This window comes from Acomys minous, assembly GCF_964271855.1.
Source record: "Acomys minous genome assembly, chromosome: 13".
NCBI classification, from domain to species: domain Eukaryota; kingdom Metazoa; phylum Chordata; class Mammalia; order Rodentia; family Muridae; genus Acomys; species Acomys minous.
The window spans coordinates 13,633,566-13,658,732 of record NC_140495.1 but is presented as its reverse complement, the minus strand read 5'-3'; the positions used below and the strand labels follow the sequence as shown (position 1 = coordinate 13,658,732).

Genomic DNA, 25,167 nt, shown 5'->3' with positions numbered 1-25,167 from the left:
ACAATACAATTCTCACTTGGTTGTTACTGCTTTTTATTTTTAATTTATAAGTAGTGTATACCACTTATATCTTATTTTTACACCATCTTAACATCAAAAGAATTTAAAAAAATTTTTTTTCATTTTGTACATCCTAGTCATAGCCCCCTCCCTAGTCTCCTCCTGGTTTCCCTCTCCCTCTTCCCTATGCCCCTCCCATAGTCCTTAGAGATGGGGAGCCTTTCTTCACTATCAGCTGACCCCAGCCTACCATGTCTCTTCAGGACTGCCTGCACCCTCTTTCTCTGGGGCCAAGGGGAAGTGATCAAAGAGCAGGCAACAGAGTCCATAGCAGGGATCTTCCTTGCTTCCCTTACTGGGGGACTGCTATGGAGACTGAGCAGGGGGCCTAGGTCCTTTCCATGCATGATCCTTGTCAGTGCCAGCCCTCCTGGCCCCAGATTTGTTGGCTCTGTTGATCCTCTAGTGGAACTTCTGTCCTCTCCAGGTCCTTCTATTCCCCTACTCTTCCATAAGACTTCCTGCTCTCTGCCCAAAGTTTGGCTCTAAAACTTAGCTTCTGCTTCGATCTACTTCTGGGTGGAGTCTTTCAGGGGACCTCTGTGGTAGGCTCCCATCCTGTTCCCTGTCTTCATCAGCTTCTAGAGTTAAGTATCCTCTCTAGGGTCGTCTTTGTTAATTAGCTTCTTTAGGTCTGTGGATTGTAATATGGTTACCCTATATTATATGGCTAATATCTGCTTATAAGTGAATATATACCATGTGTCTCCTTTTGGGTCTGGGTTACTTCACTCAGGATGATCTTTTCTAGCTGTATCCATTTGCCTGCAATTTTCATGATGTCCTTGTTTTTTTTTTTTTGATAGCTGAGTAGTATTTCATTGTGAAGATGTACCACAGATTCTTTATCCATTCTTTGGTTGAGTGACATCTATGTTGTTTCCAGTTTCTGGCTATTACAAATAAGGCTGCAGGCCGGGCGTGGTGGCGCACGCCTTTAATCCCAGCACTCGGGAGGCAGAGGCAGGCGGATCGCTGTGAGTTCGAGGCCAGCCTGGTCTACAAAGCGAGTCTAGGACAGCCAAGGCTACACAGAGAAACCTTGTCTCAAAAAACCAAAAAAAAAAAAAAAAAAATAAGGCTGCTATGAACATAGTTAAGAAAATGCCCTGTTGTATGGTGGAGCATCTTTTTGCTATATGCACAGAAGTAGTATAGCTGGGTCTTGAGGTAGAGCTATTCCCATTTTCTAAGAAAGCGCCTGATAGGTTGCCAAAGTGTTTGTACAAGTTTGTACTCCCACTAGCAATGGGGGAGTATTCCCCTTTCTCCACATCCTTGTCAGCACGTGCTGTCACTTGAGGGGTTTTTTTTTTTAATCTTAGCTATTAAGATGGAATCTCAGAAGAGGGCATTTGTGTCTCTGGAGTTACGGACAGTTTTGAGTGTCACCATGCAGATGCTCCTCTGGTCTACAAAGTGAGTCTAGGATAGCCAAGGCTACACAGAGAAACCCTGTCTCAAAAAAAAAAAAATGGAACCTCAGAGTTATTTTAATTTGCATTTCCCTGATGGCTAAGGACATTAAGCATTTCTGTAAGTGCTTCTCTGCCATTTGATATTCTCTTGTTGAGAATTTTCTGTTTAGCTGTTTTTTCAAAATTGGATTATTTGCTTTGTTGTTTAATTTCTTGAGTTCTTTATATATGTATATTGGATGGAGGGCTGGTGAAAATCTTTTCCCAGTCTATAGACTGTCATTTTGTTTTAATAACAGTGTCCTTTGCGTTACAGAAGCTTTTCAGTTTCTTGATTCCCATTTGTTAATTGTTGATCTTAGAACCTGAGCTGTTGTTGGTTTTCTCTTCAGGATTTGTCTCCTGTGACAGTGAGTTCAAGACTTTTTACCCACTTTCTCTTCTAAGAGACTTAAAAATATGGAATGCATCCGGGCGTGGTGGCGCACGCCTTTAATCCCAGCACTCGGGAGGCAGAGGCAGGCAGATCCCTGTGAGTTCAAGGCCAGCCTGGTCTACAAAGTGAGTCCAGGACAGCCAAGGCTACACAGAGAGACCCTGTCTTGAAAAACCAAAAAAAAAAAACAAAAACAAAACAAAACAAAAAACAAAACAAAAAAAAACCGGAATGCTTCATGAAATTGTGTATCATCCTTGTGTAGGGGCCATGCTAATCTCTGTATCATTCCAATTTTAGTACATGTGCATGCATGTCAGTTCTAGTGCTGAACCTAGTAAATGGTGTTTAGCAGTTTGTCATGATAGCTTTTTGTGTGTGTGTGTGCCTTTTTTGGCTTTTTTGCACGGGTAGAGGGAATTCCACACTAAGTTTCTCTGTGTAGCTTTGGCTGACCTGGAGCTTACTCTGTAGACCAGGCTTCTAACTCAGAGATCTGCCTGCTTCTTTTTCTGTTTGTTAGGATTTGCATGTATTCATATATAATGATCTTTATCTGTATAATTAATTATTAGTTAAAACTTTGATATAGGAGTATTCAGGTGCATTTGAGTTAAATAGCATTTCTTAAAGCATTTGCTTTTGCACTAGAATTAGAAATAACTGATAGGAGTTTGCGTGTTAGGAAGTATAACTTTCTTTTCCTTGTGACCAGTTGTTAATAAATTTCTAGAAACTTGGGTGGTTGTTTTGTTTTTGTTTTTTGTTTTTTTGTTTTTTTTGGTTTTTCGAGACAAGGTTTCTCTGTGTAGCCTTTGCTGTCCTGGACTCACTTTGTAGACCAGGCTGGCCTCGAACTCACAGTGATCCGCCCGCCTCTGCCTCCCGAGTGCTGGGATTAAAGGCGTGCACCACCACGCCTGGCTTGTTTTTGTTTTTTAATTTAAGGTCTTGCTATACAGACCACAACAGCCAAGAATTCATAATTATCTGCCTTCCTCTTCTTCCTGAATGCTGGGATCAAAGGTGTGCACCACCATGCCTGGCCTGCTTCTCAAAACTCTTACCGCTGCAATTAATTCACAGCTGTCCTTTCACGGATCATTGATTGATTTCCATGTCCTCCCAAAATAACCACTGTTCTGTGGTTACCATGTTTTAGAGGAGAAATGTTTTCCTTGTAAAATACATAGCACAGCATATACAATATATTTTGGTTGTATTTTTCCATGTTGATTTGAGATTCTCTGTTTTGATGTCAAATAATGCTAACCTTCTAATAATAGAGCTGTATTAGAGTGACCTAAATCCAGATTAGACTTCAAAGACTCAGATTGTTTTTGCCACATTTTAAAATGCTTAAGGAAATTTGGGGAGGCATTTCTTTAAAATTAGACTTTTCTATTTTAGCTTTGTTCATCTTGTAAATTGAGTCTTTTTTGTCTGTTTGTTCAGTAGCCTTTTTGCTCTTATGTAGCTACCACCATGGGTTCTCAGACTTTTATTTTGCTTGTATGCAAAACATTGTCAGTAGATACTATGATTCTTTTTTTTTTTTTTTTTTTAAAGATTTATTTATTTATTTTGTATACAGTGTTCTTCTTGCACATCTGCACACCAGATCTCATTATAGATGGTTGTGAGCCACCATGTAGTTGCTGGGAATTGAACTCAGGACCTTTGGAAGAACAGCCAGTGCTCTTATCCTCTGAGCCATCTCTCCAACCCCTTGATACTATGATTCTTAACATTCTTGATGTTTTTGTTTTTGTTTTGAGACAGGGTCTCTCTGTGTAGCCTTGGCTGTCCTAGACTCGTTTTGTAGACCAGGCTGGCCTTGAACTCACAGCGATCCACCTGTCTCTGCCTCCCGAGTGCTGGGATTAAAGGTGTGTGCCACCACACCCCTCTAACACTCTTGATTTTTAAAAAGCTTCAGTGCACTGGGGAATCCGCTGTGACAAGGATACACAGTTTTTTTAATAAATGCTTTTGTCTTATGCTGAATTTGATCTCTGTTTGTCTGGCTGTCTCTGAATGGATTGCCTGTGTAGGCTTATTGCTGTGTCAAAGACAAGTCCTTGGGTGGGAAGTGGGTGTGACCTGAGAGTGAGAGCATAGATCCTAGATAGACTTCTGAGGGTCACTTACTCGTGTAAATGGAGTGATGAACCTTGTTTTATAGATCGATTTGACGTATCAGGAAAGGCACTTCACACAGTGCATAGGAACCAAGAATAGAATATCAGTGTTTAGGTTACCTGATGTGCTGTTACAATATGGTGTACTCTTTTTTTTACATCTTACTTGTTCTGAATTTAATTGAAGTGTAAATATTTAGTACACCACCAGTTTTGGTTGCTGTTGTTTTATATTGCTGTCTTTTTTTTTTTTTTTTTCTGCCTGTTGTCAAAAATTTTTAGTTTTGGGTTTGGGAATATTTTATCCAAGAGATACAAATCTACCTTATTATTTTGGCCTTCTTTTTAAGATACTTGGCGTATCGGAATTTTATGATTGACACATACCGTCTTAACCCCCAAGAATATTTAACCAGCACTGCTTGTCGGAGAAACCTGACAGGAGATGTGTGTGCTGTGATGAGGTAAATGTTTGACTTTGATCCTGTATCACAGGTGGTTAGTGATGCATTGCTGTTTTATATCTAGCCAATTTTGAATTTAAGATTTTTGTTACTTTTATTCACATGTATCATGTGGGCCCAAGGTGAGCTTGAAGTCCAGAGGTGTGCATTGGAGCTGTGAGCAGTTAGGAATGGCCTGATGGGTGCTGAGAGGCATGAAGGAGCTTGTCCTCGTCAGACCAGTTTAATTGGATGCCTTCTTCATAGCGCTCACAAAGATTCTGCATTTTAGTACTCACTTTTGCTGTCTATGTTTCATCGTTTGTGTCTTTTGTTTCATGGTCAGATTATAAAATGACAAGAGATTTAGGTGGGAGGTGTATAGTCCATCCCAGAACAGAGTTTAAATTTGGATTTTTTTTTCTCTGAATTGAGTCAGAGCATTTGTCCTCTATTTTCTGTGACTTAAACTATTATTTGGTGGCCATGGTGGTACACACCTTCCATTCCAGCCCATGGAAGGCAGGAAGGCAGAAGTCTGTGCTTTCAAGGCCAGCCTGGGCCTCACAGTGAGGTGCCAGAGCTGTATAGAAGTGCCACCTCAAAAACAGAAAGAACAGCAAGCACCCACATTGATGATCAGAGTCATCTGACACTGACCTCAGTTTAGAGGTTGTGTATCTTCCCTAAGCAGCACCGAGGTACTGGGCTGGATGGTGATGTGCACAGAACATGTTTTCTTCCTTCTACTTTGCTGCTTAATTGCATGATTATGGGTTCACAGGTGAGTCTGGTTCAGTAGGTTGTAATGTGCAGAACGCGTTATCTTTCAGGGTCCATGCTTTCTTAGAGCAGTGGGGTCTTGTTAACTACCAAGTTGATCCAGAAAGTCGACCCATGGCAATGGGACCTCCTCCCACTCCTCATTTCAACGTGTTGGCCGATACACCATCAGGGCTTGTGCCTCTGCATCTTCGATCACCTCAAGTAAGTTGGTGAGAACAGCTCTGCAGGTTTGCTTGGTGACCGTTCTGGTGATAGGATAATTCTCTTAGAGCTGCTGCTTTGCTGATAGTTTTGGGGTTGTGGATCTTCTGTTTTTCATTTCTCCAAATGTAAATGTTTTTAAGTCCATAGCAATACTTAAATATATATTTAAGGTAATATTGTGCTACCTTATTTTTTGAAATTACAGAATTTATTGTTAATCTTTACTTCTTTGTCCCTTCGTCATCAATGTCGTAGTAAGTCAGCAGATAACACATAAACTTGTCATTCAGTCTATGTCTTAGAAATGTGCATTTTAAAACTCTTATTAACTTCACTAATAATTTCAGAAGTAGACATGCATTGTTTTGAAAAGATTAGTGTGCCAAACAAATTATTAACAGCAGGATGGTCATATTGTATTTCCTCTTCATTGTGAGAAAGAAAAATTGCCTGTCTTCTCTGGCTTAAGGGAACACCAGACGTATTCGCCTTTTCATGTTGAGTTTATTTACAGTTAGTGTGGGGGTATACTTGCTGGGGGTTTGTTATTGTTCTGTTTTTTAGGAAACTTGACCAAAAGTGGTTTCCTTTTCTTTGTTTTTTATTTCCTTTTTTGAGACAGAGTCTCAACTGTGGAGTTCTGACTGTCCTGGAACTCACTAAGTAGACCAGGCTAACCTCGAACTTACTGAGATCCGCCTGCCTCTGCCTCCCAAGTGCTGGGATTACAGGTGTGTGCCACCATGCCTAGATGACTAAGAGAGAGTTAACAGCCAGTGTTAAGTGACTTAAACCTCTGTCCCCTTGAATTTGAACAGGTAAATACAGTGGTTTTTGTCATTTATGTGCCTCATAGGTCCCTGCTGCTCAACAGATGTTAAATTTTCCTGAGAAGAACAAGGAAAAACCAATTGATTTACAGAACTTTGGTCTCCGAACTGACATTTACTCCAAAAAAACACTGGCAAAGGTAAAGACTTGTTAAACCCACATGGACTTCCCATCTCAGATCTTTTTTCTCTTCCAAACAAGCCCGTCTTTCACAGGTTCCAACAAGGTTTCTTCTGAGGTCTGATGCATCAGCAGTCAGCTATATGATTAGCAGATAGATACTTAAAAACAACTGCAAAAAAGGTTTTGGGGTTTTTGTTTGTTTGTTTTGGTTTTTGTTTGTTTTTTGTTGTTGCTGTTTTTCAAGACATGGTATCTCTTTAGTCCTGGCTGTTCTGGACTCACTTTGTAGACCAGGCTGGCCTCGAACTCAGAGATCCACCTGCCTCTCTTCCTTCCGAGTGCTGGGGTTAAAGGCATGTGCCACTGCTCCTGGTTACAGACAGTATTTTTGAGGGTAGTACAATTGAAAAGTAAATTAGAACATATACTAAGAATCATGTAATAACATTGTGAGCCAACAGACCATTCAGATTACAGAACAGGTTAGTGAGTTGAAAGCTGAGTTTAGTTACTGAAGCACTAAGGAAAAAAAACACTGGATTATGGTGAAGAAAGGACAAAACAAAAACAAAGTGCAGGAGACATGTCAACAGTCAAAATAATTTATGTCAGTAAAAGAGCAAAAAGTGAAGGAATATGATTGGTAACACAATTCTGAAAGTAATAAAAAGATACATATTCAGAGATTGGCAAGTGACTCACACATCACTGCATTGGGAACCATGCCTGATAGCCTGAGTTCAGATCTGCAGCGCACACATAAAAGCTGAAGAAGGAAAGTTTGGCACCTTCTTGCAGCTAGAAGGGAAAAGGTAGGAGAATCCCTGTGGCGCTTGCAGGTCCAGCAGCCTGGAGTAAGCAGTACAGAGGCATACAGGAAAAGGGACATTGCTGAAAAGAAAGTGTAGGCCGAGGGTCTTCTGACCTCCACGCACACACTGTCACAGATGAAAACACACAGCACACCTCACTCAAAAATAAATCAATACAATTTTAAAACTATGAGAAAAGCAAAAGGAGGAGGGTAAATATATGGGTAAGGAAAGAAATTGGGGCCCAGGAGAGATAGTTCAGAGGTTAAGAGCACCGCTGCTCTTCCAAAGTCTGGAGCTCAGTTCCCAGCAACCACATGGTGGTTCACAATCATCTTCTGGTGTGAAGGTGTACAATCAGGCAGGACACTGAATATATAATAAATAAATCTTCTTTTAAAAAAGAAAAGAAATTGTATTTAAAGACATAATAAAACTGATGGCTGATTTACAACATCAATGATAGAAGGACCATTACTATTGTAAAGTAATAAAAAACTCACTTTGGAAACATGTAATAAGTAATTGGTTAAAAATAAGATGTTTAAAAGTACGTACTAATTATTTCAAAGTCATAACTCATTTAGGAAATTTGTATTAAGTAGTTAGTGGAGTAGAACTAGATGTTTAAATGTGTAAAAATTGCCATTAGCATTGTGCAAAAAAACAAAAACAAAAAAACCTCCAAATACACAAAGTTGCTCAGTATGAAAAGAAGTGAGCCCTGATAGACTATTAGTGGCTCAGAGCGTAGGGCAGCACCCCAGATCTACCCACCTTTCTGAGTTACCCAGAAAAAAAACAAGTTTTCACTTTCGTTAGATCCCTTTACTTAGCAAATATTTACTTAACACTTCTCACTACTCTCTTGATTTGGGCTTCTTTTTTCTGTCCCTAAAGTTCCCATTGCTCCCTCGTGGCTAACCTCCATTCCACCTTAACTCAAATTGCATAGGTTTATATCCTTTAATTAATTTTCTTTTAAAGTGTATATAGTTTAAACTTTTTAGCATTATATATTTATGGGTGTTGTACCTGCATCCATGTCTTTGTACTACGTGCTTACAGATGCCAGAAGAGAATGTTGGATGCTCTGGAACTTAAGTTAGAAGATGGCTGTGTGCTGGGAATGGAAGCTGGGCCCTGAGATAGGCAGCATGCTCTACTGCTGTGCGCTCTCTCCTGCCCTGCTTATTTTCATGCGTCTGCGTGTTTGGAGCATGTTGTGGACTGTATTTGTGGACCTATCTGATACAAATAGGTCAAACTGGAGTCAGAAGTGCTTAAGAGCTGCCGTGTAGGTTCTGGGACAACAACCCAGATCCTCGAGAAAAGCAGCCAGTGCTCTTAACCCCTGAGCCATCTCTCCAGCCCCTTTATTTATAATTTACCAGAGTACATTGATGAATAAAGTATGCGTGAAAGGTCAATATATGAATCAGTACAGAATAATTTTTTGCTCTATGTAGTGACACACCATTGAGCTTTTTACAGAAAGAAGTAACAGTAAGTGTTTAGGCCCATGACGTGTGGCTGTGAAAGACCATATCCATATATAGCACAAAGAACAGGAAATAGAAATAGAAGTGTAATCTGTGGAAGTGCTTACATTTTATATGAAATACAATAATGTTAATTGAAAGTAGACTGACAAACTACAAGTTAATGTTCTTCGTCTTAACACAGCTACTTAATATAAACATAATCTTACGGTGACTAACACATATCGTCTCAACCCTAAGGCAGATAAAGGCAAGTTTGATAAAAGGCTGGATATCACACAGTGAGTTTGAAGTCAGTCAGCTATGCAGTGTGACTATTTGTCTTCCTTCCTTCTTTTCTTTGTTTTTTGTTTTTCTGAGACAGGGTTTCTCTGTGTAGCCGTGGCTGTTCAGGACTTGATTTGTAGACCAGCCTGGCCTGGAACTTGCAGAGATCCGCCTGCCTCTGCCTCCTGAGTGTTGGGGTTACAGGTGTGTGCAACCATGCTCAGCTTGAGAGTGTTACAGTATTTTGTATCCTGTTGGCCTACAAAGCAAATAACTGACACAGGGAGACTGAAACATACTTTAAAGCTGCCAGCACTTCGCAGGGCAGAGTCTGAACTGATTCTAATCTACTCATAAACTAAACAAACTACTCTAAACCTTATAACATACATATATTCCAAACACTTGCCACTATGACCCCTGGGCCAGTCAGTGTCCAGTTCCCACTGTCCTCCTCCAATAGTCAAAAAACCTCTCCCTCTCCAACTGTCAAATTTTTCTCCTCTCTTCGAGGAAGTCCTGCCTTCCACTTCCTGTCCTTCTGCCCACCTGATTGGCTAAACAGCGCTTTATTGATGGTTGATACATTCACTTAGCATTCATCCACAAGAGTGCTTTTAAAAACAGAAAAGAATTCTTACTTCAACATAGAAGGATACAATATAGGGAGCATTTTAAAAAGAGTAGAAAATAGGAAGGGATAGATTCTTAAATGACTCGAGAAATAGTAACATATGTCCATGTGTGCTCACATCCTCTCCCCTTTAGCCCCTGCTGGAGATTGTGCTTGAGTTTCATAGATGCTGGGCCAGGGCTCCACAGTTAAATCCCAGCCCCGCAGATGATGTTTTAGTTTTTATTTTTAAACATTTTACTTACAGATGTATTGTGTGCCATTTGCATGCAATGTCCTCTGAGTCCAGAAGATGGCATCAGATCAGATCAGATCAGAGCTAGAGATTTACAGACAGTTGTGAACCACCATATGCTAATTATGGAACCTGGGTCCTGGAAAAGCAGCCAGCCATCTTGATATTGACTTCTCTCTCTCAGCCCTTCTCTTACGTACATTGCTATTTTCTTGCATACAGGTTTTTTGTTTGTTTGTTTTGTTTTGTTTTCCGAAACAGGCTCTCTCTGTGTTAGCCTTGCCTGTCCTGGACTTGCTTTGTAGACCAGAACTCACAGCAATCTGCCTGCCTCTGCCTCCTGAGTACTAGGATTAAAGGCGTGCACCACCATGCCTGGCCTTGCATACAGTTTTAATACTTCATTGAAATAGCAAAAACTGTCAACTTAAAAAAATCAAGGACAATGGTGCCTTCCAAATACTTGAGTATAGAACATAAACTCAAATAAAAGTAAAACAAGAGGAGATACACCTACAAACACCTCAGAGCTGGAGCATTGAAGTTATTTTAACACATTTCCTGGTGATAAAATAAGCATAAATGAGAAGGCATAATATTTTCCATATATATACATATTTGTATATAAGTGCTATTTTAAACAAAAATGAAAAATAACCTTCTATCTAAACCTCTGTTACCAGGTAGTTGAATATATTCCCCAGAACAACACTCTAGCTCAGCATTGCACTGGTAAACCTGTGGCAAACGCACCAGAAATAATTCTAGCAAACATAGACTCTACTAGAAATGAAGAATCACGTAAAGACGAGCATACATATCCAGTTATTGATAGACATAGACCTAATATCCTTGGACATAAAAACAAAAATACAGGAACAACTGCAGAATTGACAAAATGTAAATAACTTAAATGTTAGTCATTAGTATAGTTTTTGGTTTGTTCAGGCAATGTAGTAGTGCAACACAAAATCCCTTCCCAAAACATCATGGTTACTCAAGCTTGTCATCCAAGCATGTAGCCTTCGTTAGAGACTAATAAAGTAAGAGTCATTCTTTAAAAATTAAAGATAAAGGAGTCTGGAGAGGTGGGTCAGCAGATGAGAGCACTGTCTGTACTGTTCTGGTAGATGCTCTGAGTTTACTTCCCAGCACTCACTTGGTAGTTAACAAGTGTTCATCCTTGTGGTTCTAGGGGATCCAACTCTGGGATTCTGGCCTCTAGATACCAGGTGTGCAGGTCCCAAGAACTGTAGTTATAAATGGGTGTGTGCTGCCATGCTGGTGCTGGGAACTGAGCTTGAATGTTTTGGAAGAGCAGTTAGTGCTCTTAACACTAAGCCGTCTCTTTAGTCCCTTTTGCCATTTTTAGCAAAAAGTTTTGTTTTGGGGTGTGTGTGTTAGTAGGAACGCTTTATCTGCATAAGTGATGTGTGTATAGGTTACACTTGTATGTCTGGTGTCCCAGAGGTCAGAAGTAGGCATTCCATCCCTTGATCTGTAGTTAAAATCTGGTTTACCTCACTGTATTGGTGCTGGGAATTGGCTCTGGTTCCTCTCCAAGAGTGGTATGCCCTTGAGCACTGAACCATATTTCTTGGTCTCGTTTGCAGTTTTTTGCACGAGTAGAAGGAAATTATCTGCTGAAGTACAGAGATGTGTTTATTGTGTTTATCACAGTATATTACAGTAAATACCAGAGAAACCACACAGAGCTCACCTGCTGCACACATTTCCAAGCCCCCTGTGAGGCTTCCATAAGCTCCTTGTTACTAAAAGAGGAAATGTGTGTGTAAGCCATGGGGATGGAGAGAGTTCTTCCATTATGTCTAAGAAATGGAGATGGTTGCTGAGGCCTGCCCATCAGAATTGTCAGTTCTAGGTTGTATAATTGCCCCTGGTTTTCTTCGGTTTGGTTCCTTCTGAAGTAAGATAAAATGTTTTTAAAATATATTTTATTAATTTATTCATATTGCATCTCAGTGGTTATCCCATCCCTTGTATCCTCCCATTCCTCCCTCCCTCCCATTTTCCCCTTACTCCCTTCCCCTATGACTGTGATTGAGGGGACCTCCCCTCCCCTGTATATGCTCATAGGGTATCAAGTCCTTCTTCTGAGTGCCACCAGGCTTCCACATCCAGGGGATGTAGTCAAATATGGAGCACCAGAGTTTGTGTGAAATAAGATAAAATGTTAATGATTTGTTTCGCAGTCTGGTTGACAGTCACCCCTAACTCTGGTTGATTAAGAAGTTCCTTTGTCTTAAGACACTTCTAAGTGCACGTTAGCAATATATTGTCAGTCACAGTGCATCTTTTAATAAAACTGTTCATTGGGACTAAGGTTTTACCTCCGTGAGACTGTACTGCCTGTTAAGTCCAAGGCTCTGGCTTCATGCCTATGTACCACAAAACCAGAAAAACACACTTTTGGGAATTCTGGATATTTAGGTTAAAAACTGAATTTGGGGGATTTTTGTGTTAGTTTTGTTTTCTTTCTTTTTTTTATGACCAATTTTTAAAATTAATTTATTCTTGTTACATCTCAATGGTTTAGTTTTCTGTTCTACAAATTATCATATATTGCAGAGTGTTTCACATACAGAAAGACATCCTATCATTTATACTGAGAAGCTTTATCAACACAAGGAAGTTATAGACTGGAAATTTTTTTCTATTCATACTTTACAATCTTTCAAAGGGTAGAGGAATCAAAGTAGGAAATTTTATTTTAAAGCGTATGTCTTTTGTGTTATATACATTTAAAAGTAGAGAATATTATCAACCATTCCAGGTACCCTGTGCCAAATAAGTCTGTGTATGGAAGTTGGTCTGCAAATTAAGGGTTATGAATATATCTTCGATATCTTAAAGCATTCTGTGTTCTCTTGCCATTGCTCAGGTGATTTACAATCTGTGTCCTAGTACCCGCTTTCTCTAGCCACGGATTATCAAGAAAGAGGTCATGTGAGTTTACAGAATCACTTGGAGACTTGAAAGAAGTAGGTAGGGACGATAGGGAACTGTTAGGATTGGCATTAAGAATCTGAGTATTTGGGGCAAAAGATGGCCCAGTGGTTAGGAACTTACTGACTTTGGTTGGTTTCCTAGCACCCATATGGCAGCGTACTACAGTCTGTAACTCCAGCTGCAGGGGGCCTGCTGCTCTCTTCTGGCCTGTGTGTAGTACGTGCACATGGTGTTCACACGTGCTCACAGTTGAGTGGAGACTAGAGGACAGCTTTTGGAAGTCATTATTCTCCTTCCACCATATGGTTCTGGAGGATCAGACTAGAGTGTTGGGCCTGAAAGGGAGAGCCCTTACCCTCTCAATCTTCTGGCTGACTCATAGGTTATTTTTGTGTAATTATTGATGATTTATCTTACTAATGAATTTGTAAGTTGTACATCTATCTTCTAAAGTCGAAATAACATGGAAGTATTTTCTGTGACTAATGACAAGAAGCTGTTGAAGCATGCCAATCCCTCTGTTAAAGTAGAAGGTTTGGAAGGTTTGGTTATCGGGAGATAAAGGAAATCCTGCTTGAGTCCCATCTGCATTCATTTGTGATGAATAAGTCATATCCGACTTTGTTTTCCAGAGTAAAGGTGCTAGTGCCGGAAGGGAGTGGACGGAACAGGAGACCCTTCTTCTCTTGGAGGTAAGCTGCTCGGTGCCACAGCCCTTACTCAAAGTTGACACATGGAAGCTTTTATGCTGTTTTCTTCTTTCCCTCTCAAGTATAAGTTTAAAAAGATGCTTTCTTGGTTTTCTTTGTTACTGTTTTAAGTCATTCTAGCTCTCTTTTGATATCACCTTTTACAGTCAGAATCTTGACTAGCTGTATTTGCCGTGGACAGTGATTAAACAAGAGTGTGTTCAGTCCTCACTAGTGGACACAGCCTGTTGTCTAGTGCTGTTTGGAATCCTTGTGCCATGAGGAGAAGCTTAATTGTGCTACAGCTGCAAACAGCAACAGTTCCTTCTGCACACTGATGTTCTAAGTTCCCATCAGTTCTGCCTTTAAGATTCGGCTTGAGAAATGGCTCACACATTAAATACTAGGCTCACAATTAAAAACATAAGATTAGTGGATTGTAAATACAGGGTGAGGTAAGAACTCCTGAGCCACTGTTTACTCTAAACATACTGAGGAAGACTGTTTTTCCTCAAACAATAGTACATTTTCTTTGCTGCTGGGGTTGCCTTTTCTTTTAAGCAGGGAATGTCAACATTTTTACGAGGATTCCTTAGCTAAGAAGAAATAAGGCTTAGCAATATTGTTTACCATTGACACCATCCATAAATGCAGTTTGTTTAGAGTAATCACTAGCTTAAACGTTGTATTTTTAGATATACATCCTCTAGTCCTACCATTTGAATTGGTGCCTGAGGATTGCAAGTTCTTTGCCTTCCACTGTTAGATAGGACAACTCTGTCTTTAAAACCTTTAAAGAAAAAAAAAAACGTGCATACCCAGAGAGACAAAGTGCCAGGAATGGACTGTGTACCTGTAATCCTAGCATTCAAGAAGCTGGTCCACTTAGGCTACATAGGATGCTTTGCCTCAGAAACCAAAGCAAGTTTCTGTCTGTCCTTCCATATTTGTACCTTGGCCTTTGGTATACACAGTAGGAGTTTTGTTTTTCCAGACTTCAGAGCCATTAGTAAAGTCCTTTCTCTGCTTTAGACCAGAAGTCAAGACAATTGTGAACTTTTCAATAATCCCAGCACTTTGAGAAAGAAAGTTGGGGACTTTGTTGTTGCTGGCTTGCTTGCTTGTTTCGCATGTGTGAGAGGGCACAACACTTCATGGGAGGCAGTTCTTTCTTTTCCCCATATGGGTTCCAAGGGTAGAACTCAGGGACAGTCTTGGATGCAAGTCCTTTAACAACTGAGACAGATGACAGGCTTTATCACTATGGCATTCTAGCCAGCCAATGAGCTCCAGCTTGAGGGAGAGGCCCTGTGTCCAAACAAGATAGCCTATCATTGACCTCTGGTCTTTGTGAACATTCATAGACATAGACCTTCCTGTTCACACACCCATGTGAACATACATGTCCTCAAGCTTCAGGACAGTAAACCAACAAAAATTATGAATTGAATTATAATCAAATGAAATTTAGATTTGTCCTTAATAGATACATCTTGTTTTATTGGGGTTTATTTCTAACAATATTTTTGGATATTTTTGAGACTGCCCACTTTTGTTTATTTGTTTTGAGACCAGGTCTTTTTACATATCCGTGACCATCCTGAAACTATGTAGTCTAGCCTCAAAGTCCAAGACCTGCCTGCTTCTGCCTCCTGGATACTGGGATTAAAGGCATTTTCTACCACACTCAGCCTTGCTATTTATTTTATTTGCATTGGTGTTTTGCTGTATGTCTGTGAGAGGGTGTTGGACCCTCTGGAACTGGAGCTACAGACAGTTGTGAGCTGCCATGTGTTTGCTGGGAATTGAACTCAAGACCTCTGGGAGAGCACCAGCCCTCTCACCTGCTGAGCCATCTCTCCAGCCCCCACTTTTATTTTTAAATTAACTTAATTTGGGTCCTTGATTAAAGCATAAGTCCTGTGTCATTGTGGAAGATTAATATCTATATGTTCTCTTTATCATTTTTTTTACAAAAGGAAATACTGGAAACATAATTTCAAGTTTTAAAATAATCAAAGGTAAAATGTCTATATAGGAGAGAAAAGAATATCGTTTGAAATGACTTTTATTATAGAAATAGATATCTTTGATTTTGGTTAACTGTTTTAAAATTTATTTTTATTTTATGTTTATTCGTGTATTGCTTGTGTGTTATGAGAATGTCAGATTCCCCTGGAGCTGAAGTTACAGACAGGTGTGAGCTGCCACATGGGTCCTCTAGAAGAGCAGCCAGTGCTGGGTTTTTTTTTTTGTTTGTTTTGTCTTTTGGGTTGTGGTTTTTTGTTTGTTTGTTTTGTTTTGTTTTTTTGTTTGTTTTGTTTTTGAGACAAAACAAAGGCTCTGTTTAGCCTTGGCTGTCCTAGACTCATTTTGTAGACCAGGCTGGCCTCGAACTTACAGTGATCCACCTGCCTCTACCTCCCAACTGCTGGGATTAAAAGCATGTGCCACCACATCTGCTCAAGCAGCCAGTGCTCTTAACCACTGAGCTATCTCTCCAGCCCCTAGATTTGGTTTTTAATTACTGTATTAGGTCAAAGTGGAAAAGGTTATTTATAAATATCAAAATTATAGGCAACTCACAAAGTTTTATCTTGTCAGATTTTGATGTGCACTATGTGAGTAGTTCTTCCATTTTGAAACTTTAGTTCATTATCATCACGACAAGAGAGTTTTATATACACAGGCAGCCAAAGGAGACTGCCACACTAGGTCACACTTCCTCCAAGGAGGCCACACCTCCTAATAGTGGCATTCCCTGTGGGCCAGGCATTCAAACATGAGTCTATAGGGGCTATTCCTGTTCAAACTACCATAGCAGATAAGATTCCTCGTCTCTATCTCTCTGTCTGTCTCTCTTCCCCTGCCCCTCCCCCCCCAATTTGGACATCATGTCTGAGGTGTAGCTTGGTGGGTTTTAAATTCCAGTGATAGGAAAAAAGTATATCTGGACATACTGTTGCGCTATTGGAAAACCAGTTTTGTTTGTTCTTCCTCTCCCCCCACCCCCCCAATTCATACAAGTTCTTGTGGTAGTTTATACATTTCAATTGACACTTTAATTCAGCACCATGATAGATAACTACAGGTAAAGCTAACTGGAATGTTTCCGATTCATTAAGGAGATCACAAGAGACATAGATAGGACCAGAATATGCCAGTAGAGTTGTGGAGCACAAGGTATACAGAGAAGTGCTGCTGTGCAGATCTAGATTAAGTGGGGAGCTGCCTTGGGACAGCACTGGGACACAAGGGTGAGCTGGCCCTAGCTCATGTGCTGTAGGCAAGTTAACTGTACCTGTGCAGACAACTTAGAGCAGTGTTGTGGGATCTGATTAACCTTTCAGCCTGAGGAGGAAGAAAGGGGTGGCGCTGATTATGTTACCTTATCCAAAAGTTTGATGAAATGTGAAACCATTGAAAGCAGGAGAATTTGTTTTGAGTTAAATGTTTTCCAGCCTTGTACAAAGATATGGAAAAGCTTTTACTTTGGACACATGGGCCTGCTTTTAATTCTAGATGTCACGCAACTTTAGTGAGCCCTAAAAGGTTGTCTAAATTGATTTATTCTTTATATTTCTTTTTCTTCCCCAAGCAGGGTTTCTCTGTGTAACAGCCCTGGCTTTTCTGGCCTTGCTCTGTAGACCAGGCTGACCTCAAACTCACAGTGATCTGCCTGCCTCTGCCTCCCTGAGTGCTGAGATTATAGGCCTGGGCCACCATGCCCTGTCTTTTTATTTTAATATGCAAGTAACCATTTATGTTATTATTTTGAAATGGGATCTTGCTTAGTCTGTTTATCTTCCAAACTTCTGCCTCAGTTTACTGAGCACTGGGGTTTAATGGTATGTGCCACTACAACTAGATCCTTACCCAAAATTTCTTAGAAATACTATCTATAGAATCTTAATAAGACAGGTGGTCTTGCATGCCTCTTTTCTGAGCACTCAGGAGCCTGGACCAGGAGGATTGGAAATTTAAGACCAGTTTGTATGGTATAGTGAGACCCACAAAGAGGGAAAAACAAAACAGAAAATAGGTCTAATTTTTCCTTCCATATTACTTCCTTGTTATTTTCTATCAATGGTCTTTTGTTTATGTCTTAATTTAGGCTCTGGAGATGTACAAGGATGATTGGAATAAAGTCTCTGAACACGTTGGAAGTCGAACTCAGGACGAATGCATCCTCCACTTTTTGAGGCTTCCCATTGAGGACCCATACCTTGAAAATTCAGATGCTTCCCTTGGGCCGCTAGCTTACCAGCCTGTCCCTTTCAGCCAGTCAGGAAACCCTGTGATGAGTACTGTTGCCTTTTTAGCATCTGTGGTTGATCCTCGTGTAGCATCTGCTGCAGCAAAAGCAGCTTTGGGTATGTACTTCCTCTGGAAGCTTCCTCTCTAGCACTACAGTCTGACCTCACACTTAAATATTATTAGCTGTGAGCTCAAGATTTGGTTCAAGTATATAAAGTGCCTTTTATGCAGCATGAGGACTTGAGTTTGGATCTCCAAAGCCAGTGTAAAAGCTGGATCTTCCAGTGTGTTCTTGTATCATCTGGGAGACAGAGATGGATGGTCTCCCTGATTAGCCCCTCAGATACAGTATCTCAGAGATAAGCTAAGGGAGATGTGATAGAGAAACATCTGTGCTGATAGCAACCTTCGGTCTGTACATATGCCCACAGAACAGATACAAGCATACCCCCAACCCCCACCCCACATTCCCAAATGTTTTAAAATACAGTATCAAGTGTGTTATGCTCAGTTCTTTTATGTAAATCACAAAAACAAAAAACAAAAAACCCTAAAGATGATGTACTTTGTAAAAATTATAAATAACCTTTTAGTGTATGAAAATATAGTTTGTAAAAGCATGTGTTTAAATTTTCTTCTTTTTTTTAAAGATTTATATGTACAGAAGAGGGCACTAGATCTCATTATAGATGGTTGTGAGCCACCACGTGGTTGCCTTGAATTGAACTCAGGACCTTTGGAAGAACAGACAGTGCTCTTAATCTCTAAGCCACCTCTCCAGCCCTTTCTTTCACTTTTAAAATTTTATTGTGTGTGTGTTATGCAGTTATTTACCATGATATATTTAGAAGGTCAGAGGACTAGCAGTGGGAGATTTGATTCCCTCCTCCTGTGTGTGCCTCATGAATTAAAGTGACAATCTGGCCACAAGTCCCTTTTGCTGTTGAGCTACCTTGTTGGCCTATAGTTTTGTTTTTGTTTTTCTAGAGACAGGGTTTCTCTGTGTAGTCTTGGCTGTCCTGGAACACTCTATAGACTATGGTGGATTCTGACCTCAGTTATCTGCCTGCCTCTGCCTCCAGAGTTCTGGGATTAAAGGCATGCGCCGCCTCTTTCTTTGTTTTGAATTGGAAGCCACTAGATGTGTTGTCATATAGCTTTGAAATCCCAGCTTCAGGGAGGAAGAGGCAAAAGAACAAATTTGAGGTTCAGCTTTGACTATAGTGGATCTTGTAACAAACTACATACATGTACACACTTTTTTTTCTTCTAAGACAAGGTTTTTCTGTGTAGCCTTGGTTGTCCTGGACTCACTCTGTAGGCCAGTCTGGCTTGGAACTCAAAGAGATCTGCCTGCCTCTGCCTCTCATAGTGCTGGGATTACAAGTATGTGCTACCCAGCTACTTACACATTTCTTCACTCACATACAGAGGAAAAGAAATGTTTTGTGAGTTGGGAGTGGTGGCACACGACTTTTATCCCAGCACTCAAAGCAGAGGCGGGCAGATCGCTGTAAGTTCGAGGCCAATGTGTCTATTTATGGCAAGTCTAGGACAGCCAAGGCTACACAGAGAAGCCTGGTCTCAGAAAAAAAAAGTGTTTTGTGGCATTAGGAAGTTGATGGAGCTGCGGAATGGAAGCTGCTTAATATTTTTGCCATATATTGTTTATCTAGACATCTTTTATAGTGCAGGATTTATAGCTTCATTCCTGGTGTTTCTACAATTACCAGTCTAGCCAGAAGAGATAAAATTAGTTGTGACCACTAGATTTTTAAAATCTTTTTAAAGGTGACTGGAGAGATGGCTCTGCAGTTAAAAGCACAGGCTGTCCTTCTAGAGAACCTGGATTCAATTCCCAGCACCCACACGGCAGCTCACAACTGTCCGTAGTTCCTGTTCTGGGGGATCCGACATCCCCATACAGACATACGCAGTCAGAACACCAGTGTACATAAAAGAAAAATCAATAATTAAAAATATTTTAAAGGTATATTTAAGAAGGTACTATTATGTTTAGGATAAAAACCTGGCATAGTGATTGGATATTTTCATTTTACCCTTTGCCCCATAGTGCTCATTGCAACCAAACTGATGCTTTTGTGTCAGATAATCTAGGTCACGTAGGAGTAAAACATCTGTGTAAAATGAAGATTCTATTTTCTTTGATCTTGAATCAGAGGAATTTTCTCGGGTCCGAGAAGAAGTCCCCCTGGAATTGGTTGAAGCACATGTCAAGAAAGTACAAGAGGCTGCGAGAGCCTCTGGGAAGGTAGATCCCACCTACGGCCTGGAGAGCAGCTGCATTGCCGGCACCGGGCCTGACGAGCCTGAGAAGCTTGGTGAGTCATTGCTGTGTCCATTGCTTGGTAACTAGGGGTTTATAGTTGCTGTCAGTGTATAGGATGAGAGCATTCGCTTGCGTTTACGCAATCAAAACGATCAGTTTAGTATATACACTAAAAACCATACTTTTTTGTTTGTTTTGTTTTGTTTTTCCCCCTTCTCTCATACTCGTGAGGTATGGGGCAAGGAGACATGGCACAGAACAAGCAAGAACTGCAAACAATGCCTGGTAACTAAACAGTCTCACAATTGTGACATCTTTATGGCTAATGCTAGATCTAAGCTTTAAATATGTAAAGTAGTAAGAATGTCAAAGTTTGTCTTTTTTTAAATTTATTTACAAGATCTCTATAATATAAATTCCCCCATTTTAACCATGTAGTTTGTAATACATTCAGTATTTTAAATATATTTACATTTGTCTTCATTACTTAGTTTTGTATCTTTTTTCTCATGAAGAGAATCCCTCCTCCTGAGGATTTTGTTCAGTCTTTTTCTTTCAGACAAGTTCTCGTTATGTAGCCTACACTGAGCTACTCTTTGGTCTCAGTTTCCTAAGTGTAGGAATTACAGGTATTTACTACACCGGGGTTTAGAAACTGCTTACAGAGTCACCCCTGTTCTTCTCAGGCCTAGTCATTTGTCTCTGCGTTTTGTCAGCAGTTCACAGAAACTCCCAGCCTTTTGTGTCTTGCTGCTTTTGCTTAGCATGGTGTTCTCAAGGTTATTACATGGAGCCCCATTCAGCTCAGCGTTTGACTCTCTGCCCTCCTGAATAGTGAGCGCTGTAGGCCCACATTCTGTGTTGATTCATTTGCTTGTCAGCTCAGACATTAGCCTTTACATTTCTTCTGCTTTTGCACGACTTCTGAATAGGAGATACTCATTTTGTGAACACAGGATTTTGGGATTCTGCGGTACTTTATTTAGCTCTTTAAGAAGTGGTCAGACTTTCCCGTTGTGCCTGTATGCCTTGTTTTTACCAACAATGCACAAAGGTCCGCATTTTTTTTCAGCATTCTTGTTGGTATCTGTTTTGTTCTGACCATCTTTCTTAGATGTTGGCTCTCTTATTTTTTCAAATAATAATTTTTTAAAAAAATTTAATGTACATTGGTATTTTGCCTGCATGTTTGTCTGTGTGAGGGTGTCAGATCCACTTCATGGGACTTAGAGACAGTAATGAGTTGCCGTGTAGGTGCTGGGAATTGAACTTGGTCCTTTGGGAGAGTAGCCAGTGCTCGTAACCACCAAGCCATCTCTCCATCTCTACTTCCTTTCTTTTAAGACTTTATTTTTCAGAATAATTTCAATTAAAATTTGAGGGTCAGTAATGTTAGCCCTCGCACTCACGCCTCTCCTTCACTATCACATTGTTTGTTCTGTTTTGCCTATACATAGGAACTTTGTCATATTCTCAACAGAGCTTAGCAAGATTTTGTTTTGAATTCATTGTCTGTCTATATCATACCGGGAAAAACTAACACCTTGACAGTTTTATGCCGACTTTCTCATGATAGTCATTCTTTACTCTTTGATTTCTACCATCTACATTTTATAGTTTTTCTTCTTTCATCTTGTACACATTTGTTCCATTCATTTCAATTTTAGAGGCCTTGTGTAAATACTTTTAAGGTTTACATTTTTAGTTACTCATTTTTACATACTGGTTACTATTATCCTGGTTGGCTTCCCCCCCCCCCTTTTCTTTGTGTTAAAAATGTGTGTGTGCACATTCCTGTGATGCAGGTGAACTTTCCACAGCACACATTTGGAAGTCAAAATACACCCCACGTGCCAGTGCTTGCCTCTGCCTTTTCTGAGACCTCATCTCTTATTTGTTACTCATGCTGCATACACCAGAGTAGCTGATTGCAGGACTTTGGGGATTCTTTTCTTTCTACCTGCCATATTACCAGAGTATGTGCACTTCTGGGCCTAGCTTTGCACAGCTTTGAGACAGGCCTCTCACTTCCCTGAAACTCAAAAAGTAGACTCAGCTGGCTAGCCAGTGAGCACAGGTATTAGCATAAAGAGTAGGCTACACTTTGTCCAGCAGTTTTATGTCACTTACTGGGGACAGACATTTACTGATTAAGCTATGGCCCCAACTCAAACTATATACTTCTTATTATCCTTCCTTGCTCACTAGCTTTGGCATCATTGTAATGTTAGAGGAAAGTGAGCAAGGACTAACCCTCCAGTGTTGTGCAAGATGGCTCAGCGGGTAAACATGCTTGCTGCCAAGCCTGAAAACCTAGGTTCAACCCCCAGTATCTACATGGTAGAAGAAGAAAACCAATTCCTGCAAGTTATTCTCTGATACCTGTTCGTCTAGACCTATAAACATAGAAAAATAAATTTAGCGAAGTATTGAGAATGTGCAGTGTCTTCCTCTTTGTTCTCATAGGAGTGAAAAATCTACTTCATCAGAATTATGTCTGATGTTTAATGTAGAGCTTTTTTGAGAGGCTGTTATTTATCCAGTGGAAGGGTTTTCCTTCTTGTTAATTTGCCATGATTTTTTTTTTTAATCATGAGTTATAATTTCAGCTTGTCAGTGCTTTTTCTGCATCTGTGTGAGAAGTGGCTTTTTAAAACCTTTTTGTTTATTTTTTGGTTTTTCAAAATAGGGTTTCTCTTGTGTAGCACTGGCTAGCCTCAAACTCAGAGATCAGTCTGCCTCTACCTCCTGGGTATTGAGATTAAACGTATGCACAACCACTGCCCGGCTTTTGTTAACATTTTAATATGAAATAATTATATTATATATAGATAAAAGTAGTTGATGTTTTGAACGTTGAGCAGGCTTGGTGTTGTCCTTTGAATAAATTATTTGAGATGTATCATTGCTTTATACATTGTTGGATTTTATTTTCTTAATATGTTGTTGACACTTTTTGTATCTGTGTTTATAAGGGGCACTTTGTAATTTTCTTACTATCTTTGTCTGGTTTGATATTCTTAAACCCGCTCTTTAGAATACATTAGGAAGTTTGTATTTTGTTTGTATCTTCTTTAGGAAACTAGAAAACTGCTATATTTCATTGTTTGTTTGTTTTTGTTGTTGTTCTTTGGGGGGTTTTGTCTTTTTGTTTTTGTTTTGTTTGTTGGTTTTTTGTTTTTTGTCTTTCTTTCTTTCTTTGTTTTGTTTTTGTTTTGTTTTGTTTTGTTTTGTTTTTTCGAGACAAGGTTTCTCTGTGTAACCTTGGCTGTCCTGGACTCACTTTGTAGACCAGGCTGGCCTCGAACTCAGAGCGATCCGCCTACCTCTGCCTCCCAAGTGCTAGGATTAAAGGTGTGCGCCACCACCGCCTGGCTTGGTTTTTTGCTTTTCAAGACAGGGTTTCTCTGTGTAGCCTCAGTTGTCCTAGACTTGCTTTGTCGATCAGGCTGGACTCGAACTCACAGCAATCCACTTGCCTCTGCCTTCGGAACTGAGCCACCAAGCCTGGCACTTTTTTTTTAAATTTGAAAACGATACTATGCACTATTAGTGGCTAAGAAAAAAGTAAAACATTTAAACATTTATGCTTAGTATTTGGAACAAAGAAATTCTATTCTAGCAAGGTTAAACTTAATAGTTCTAGATTTCTTCACTCCTAAGTGATTGCCTGCACAATATGCCAAGCATAGAGCAGACTAGCAACTACATTAGTATTGAGACTGAAAAGGTTGATCAATTTGATTTTTTTAAAAAAACTAATTATTTGCCAAGTGTTGTGCTTTGATGTGTACGGAGGCCAAAAGTAGTTTGCAGTTTGTTTTTACCTTCCACCCTTTCATGCCCTTTGGGTATCAAACTCTTAACTGCTTAGAGCCATGTCTCCAACCACTGGTAACATACATCTTTAACAGTCTTTAATGTGGCAATGGGTACAGAGTGCGGCTTGCAACAGTCAGTTCTTTTCCTTCCACTATGTGCGTGCTAAAGACCTGACTCAAGGCATCATGCTGGGTGGTAAGTACCTTTACCAGCTGAGCCATCTTAGCAGTTGGAGCCCTTCTTCCTGAAGGACATAACTTTCTCATCAAGAAGGATGGAGTGTGCCTGAGGATGCACGCTCAGGGGCCAGCAAGGGTCTGCTCTGTTCAGTTGCACACAAGTTCATCCCAGCATTTGAGGATGTGTGGATAAAACAAAATCACAGAATTATTGAAGAAGCACTACACGTAGCAAGTATTGTAGTGCAGGGATCCGTAACAGGGAGTGCAGGGATAGATGTAATTTTAGACTAAGGAAGGCTTTCCAGGGGAAGTGGGGTTGAGCTAAAGAATGTTGGGAACGTTTAGAGTGTCCAAAAGCAAGCCAAAGGCATAGAAACAGCAAGGAGGTTATTTAGAGTGGGAAATAAACTTGGTGGCCAGAGTACCAAGTTCTTATTCAGCTACGAAAAGAGTAGCCCCACAAACCGGCTGTGGTGGCACACACCTTTAATCCCAGCACTGGGAGGCAGATCTGCTTGAGTTTGAGGCCAGCCAGGTCTATTATATAGAGAAATCCTGTCTCAAAAAACTAAAAACAAAAAGTTAAAAGAAAAAAGAGAAAAGCCCACAATGGTAGATGCAGATAGAACGTAAAGTGGTGACAGGCTTATGAGGCCTGTGCTGTGCTTTTCCTGTCTGTACAGGACTTGAAGTTAACGTGGGGAATGGCACTGCAAGTCTCCTGGTACCAAGTTGTCATGCAGGATCTTCTTCCTGATAAGACTGAATTCATTGCACTGGCAGGTCTCAAACCTTTCAATCTCAGTCTTGAAAGATAGGGAGATGCCCCAAATCCTTCTGTTGCTGTGGTACCTGCCTTACTTGAAAGTTCTAAAAACCACAACTTCTGAGGCTGCAATAGTCCATCTGCCTAGCTTGAGTGAGACCACGATTTCATCTGCAACACCATTTCAAAGTTAAAAACAAAATCTAAAAACATTTACAAGAGCATGCTGCCTTAGCTATCTGCTCAAAAGTTTCATCATACATGTCTTTCTAAAACATGCAGTCTCTCATTTATAAAAA

At 40.2% G+C, this 25,167-nt stretch overlaps 1 protein-coding gene across 2 annotated transcripts in view; it reads left to right on the top strand.

The window, feature by feature from the left end:
• SMARCC1 (SWI/SNF related BAF chromatin remodeling complex subunit C1) overlaps positions 1-25,167 on the top strand; it is a 105,959-nt gene that overhangs the window by 39,296 nt on the left and 41,496 nt on the right. For both annotated transcript variants that reach the window (XM_084751880.1, XM_084751881.1), the window contains exons 16-21: positions 4,406-4,519; positions 5,332-5,485; positions 6,345-6,458; positions 13,495-13,554; positions 17,666-17,924; positions 19,989-20,150. In XM_084751880.1, the coding sequence (XP_084608006.1) occupies positions 4,406-4,519; positions 5,332-5,485; positions 6,345-6,458; positions 13,495-13,554; positions 17,666-17,924; positions 19,989-20,150 (863 nt within the window). The remainder of the gene's footprint in view (positions 1-4,405; positions 4,520-5,331; positions 5,486-6,344; positions 6,459-13,494; positions 13,555-17,665; positions 17,925-19,988; positions 20,151-25,167) is intronic.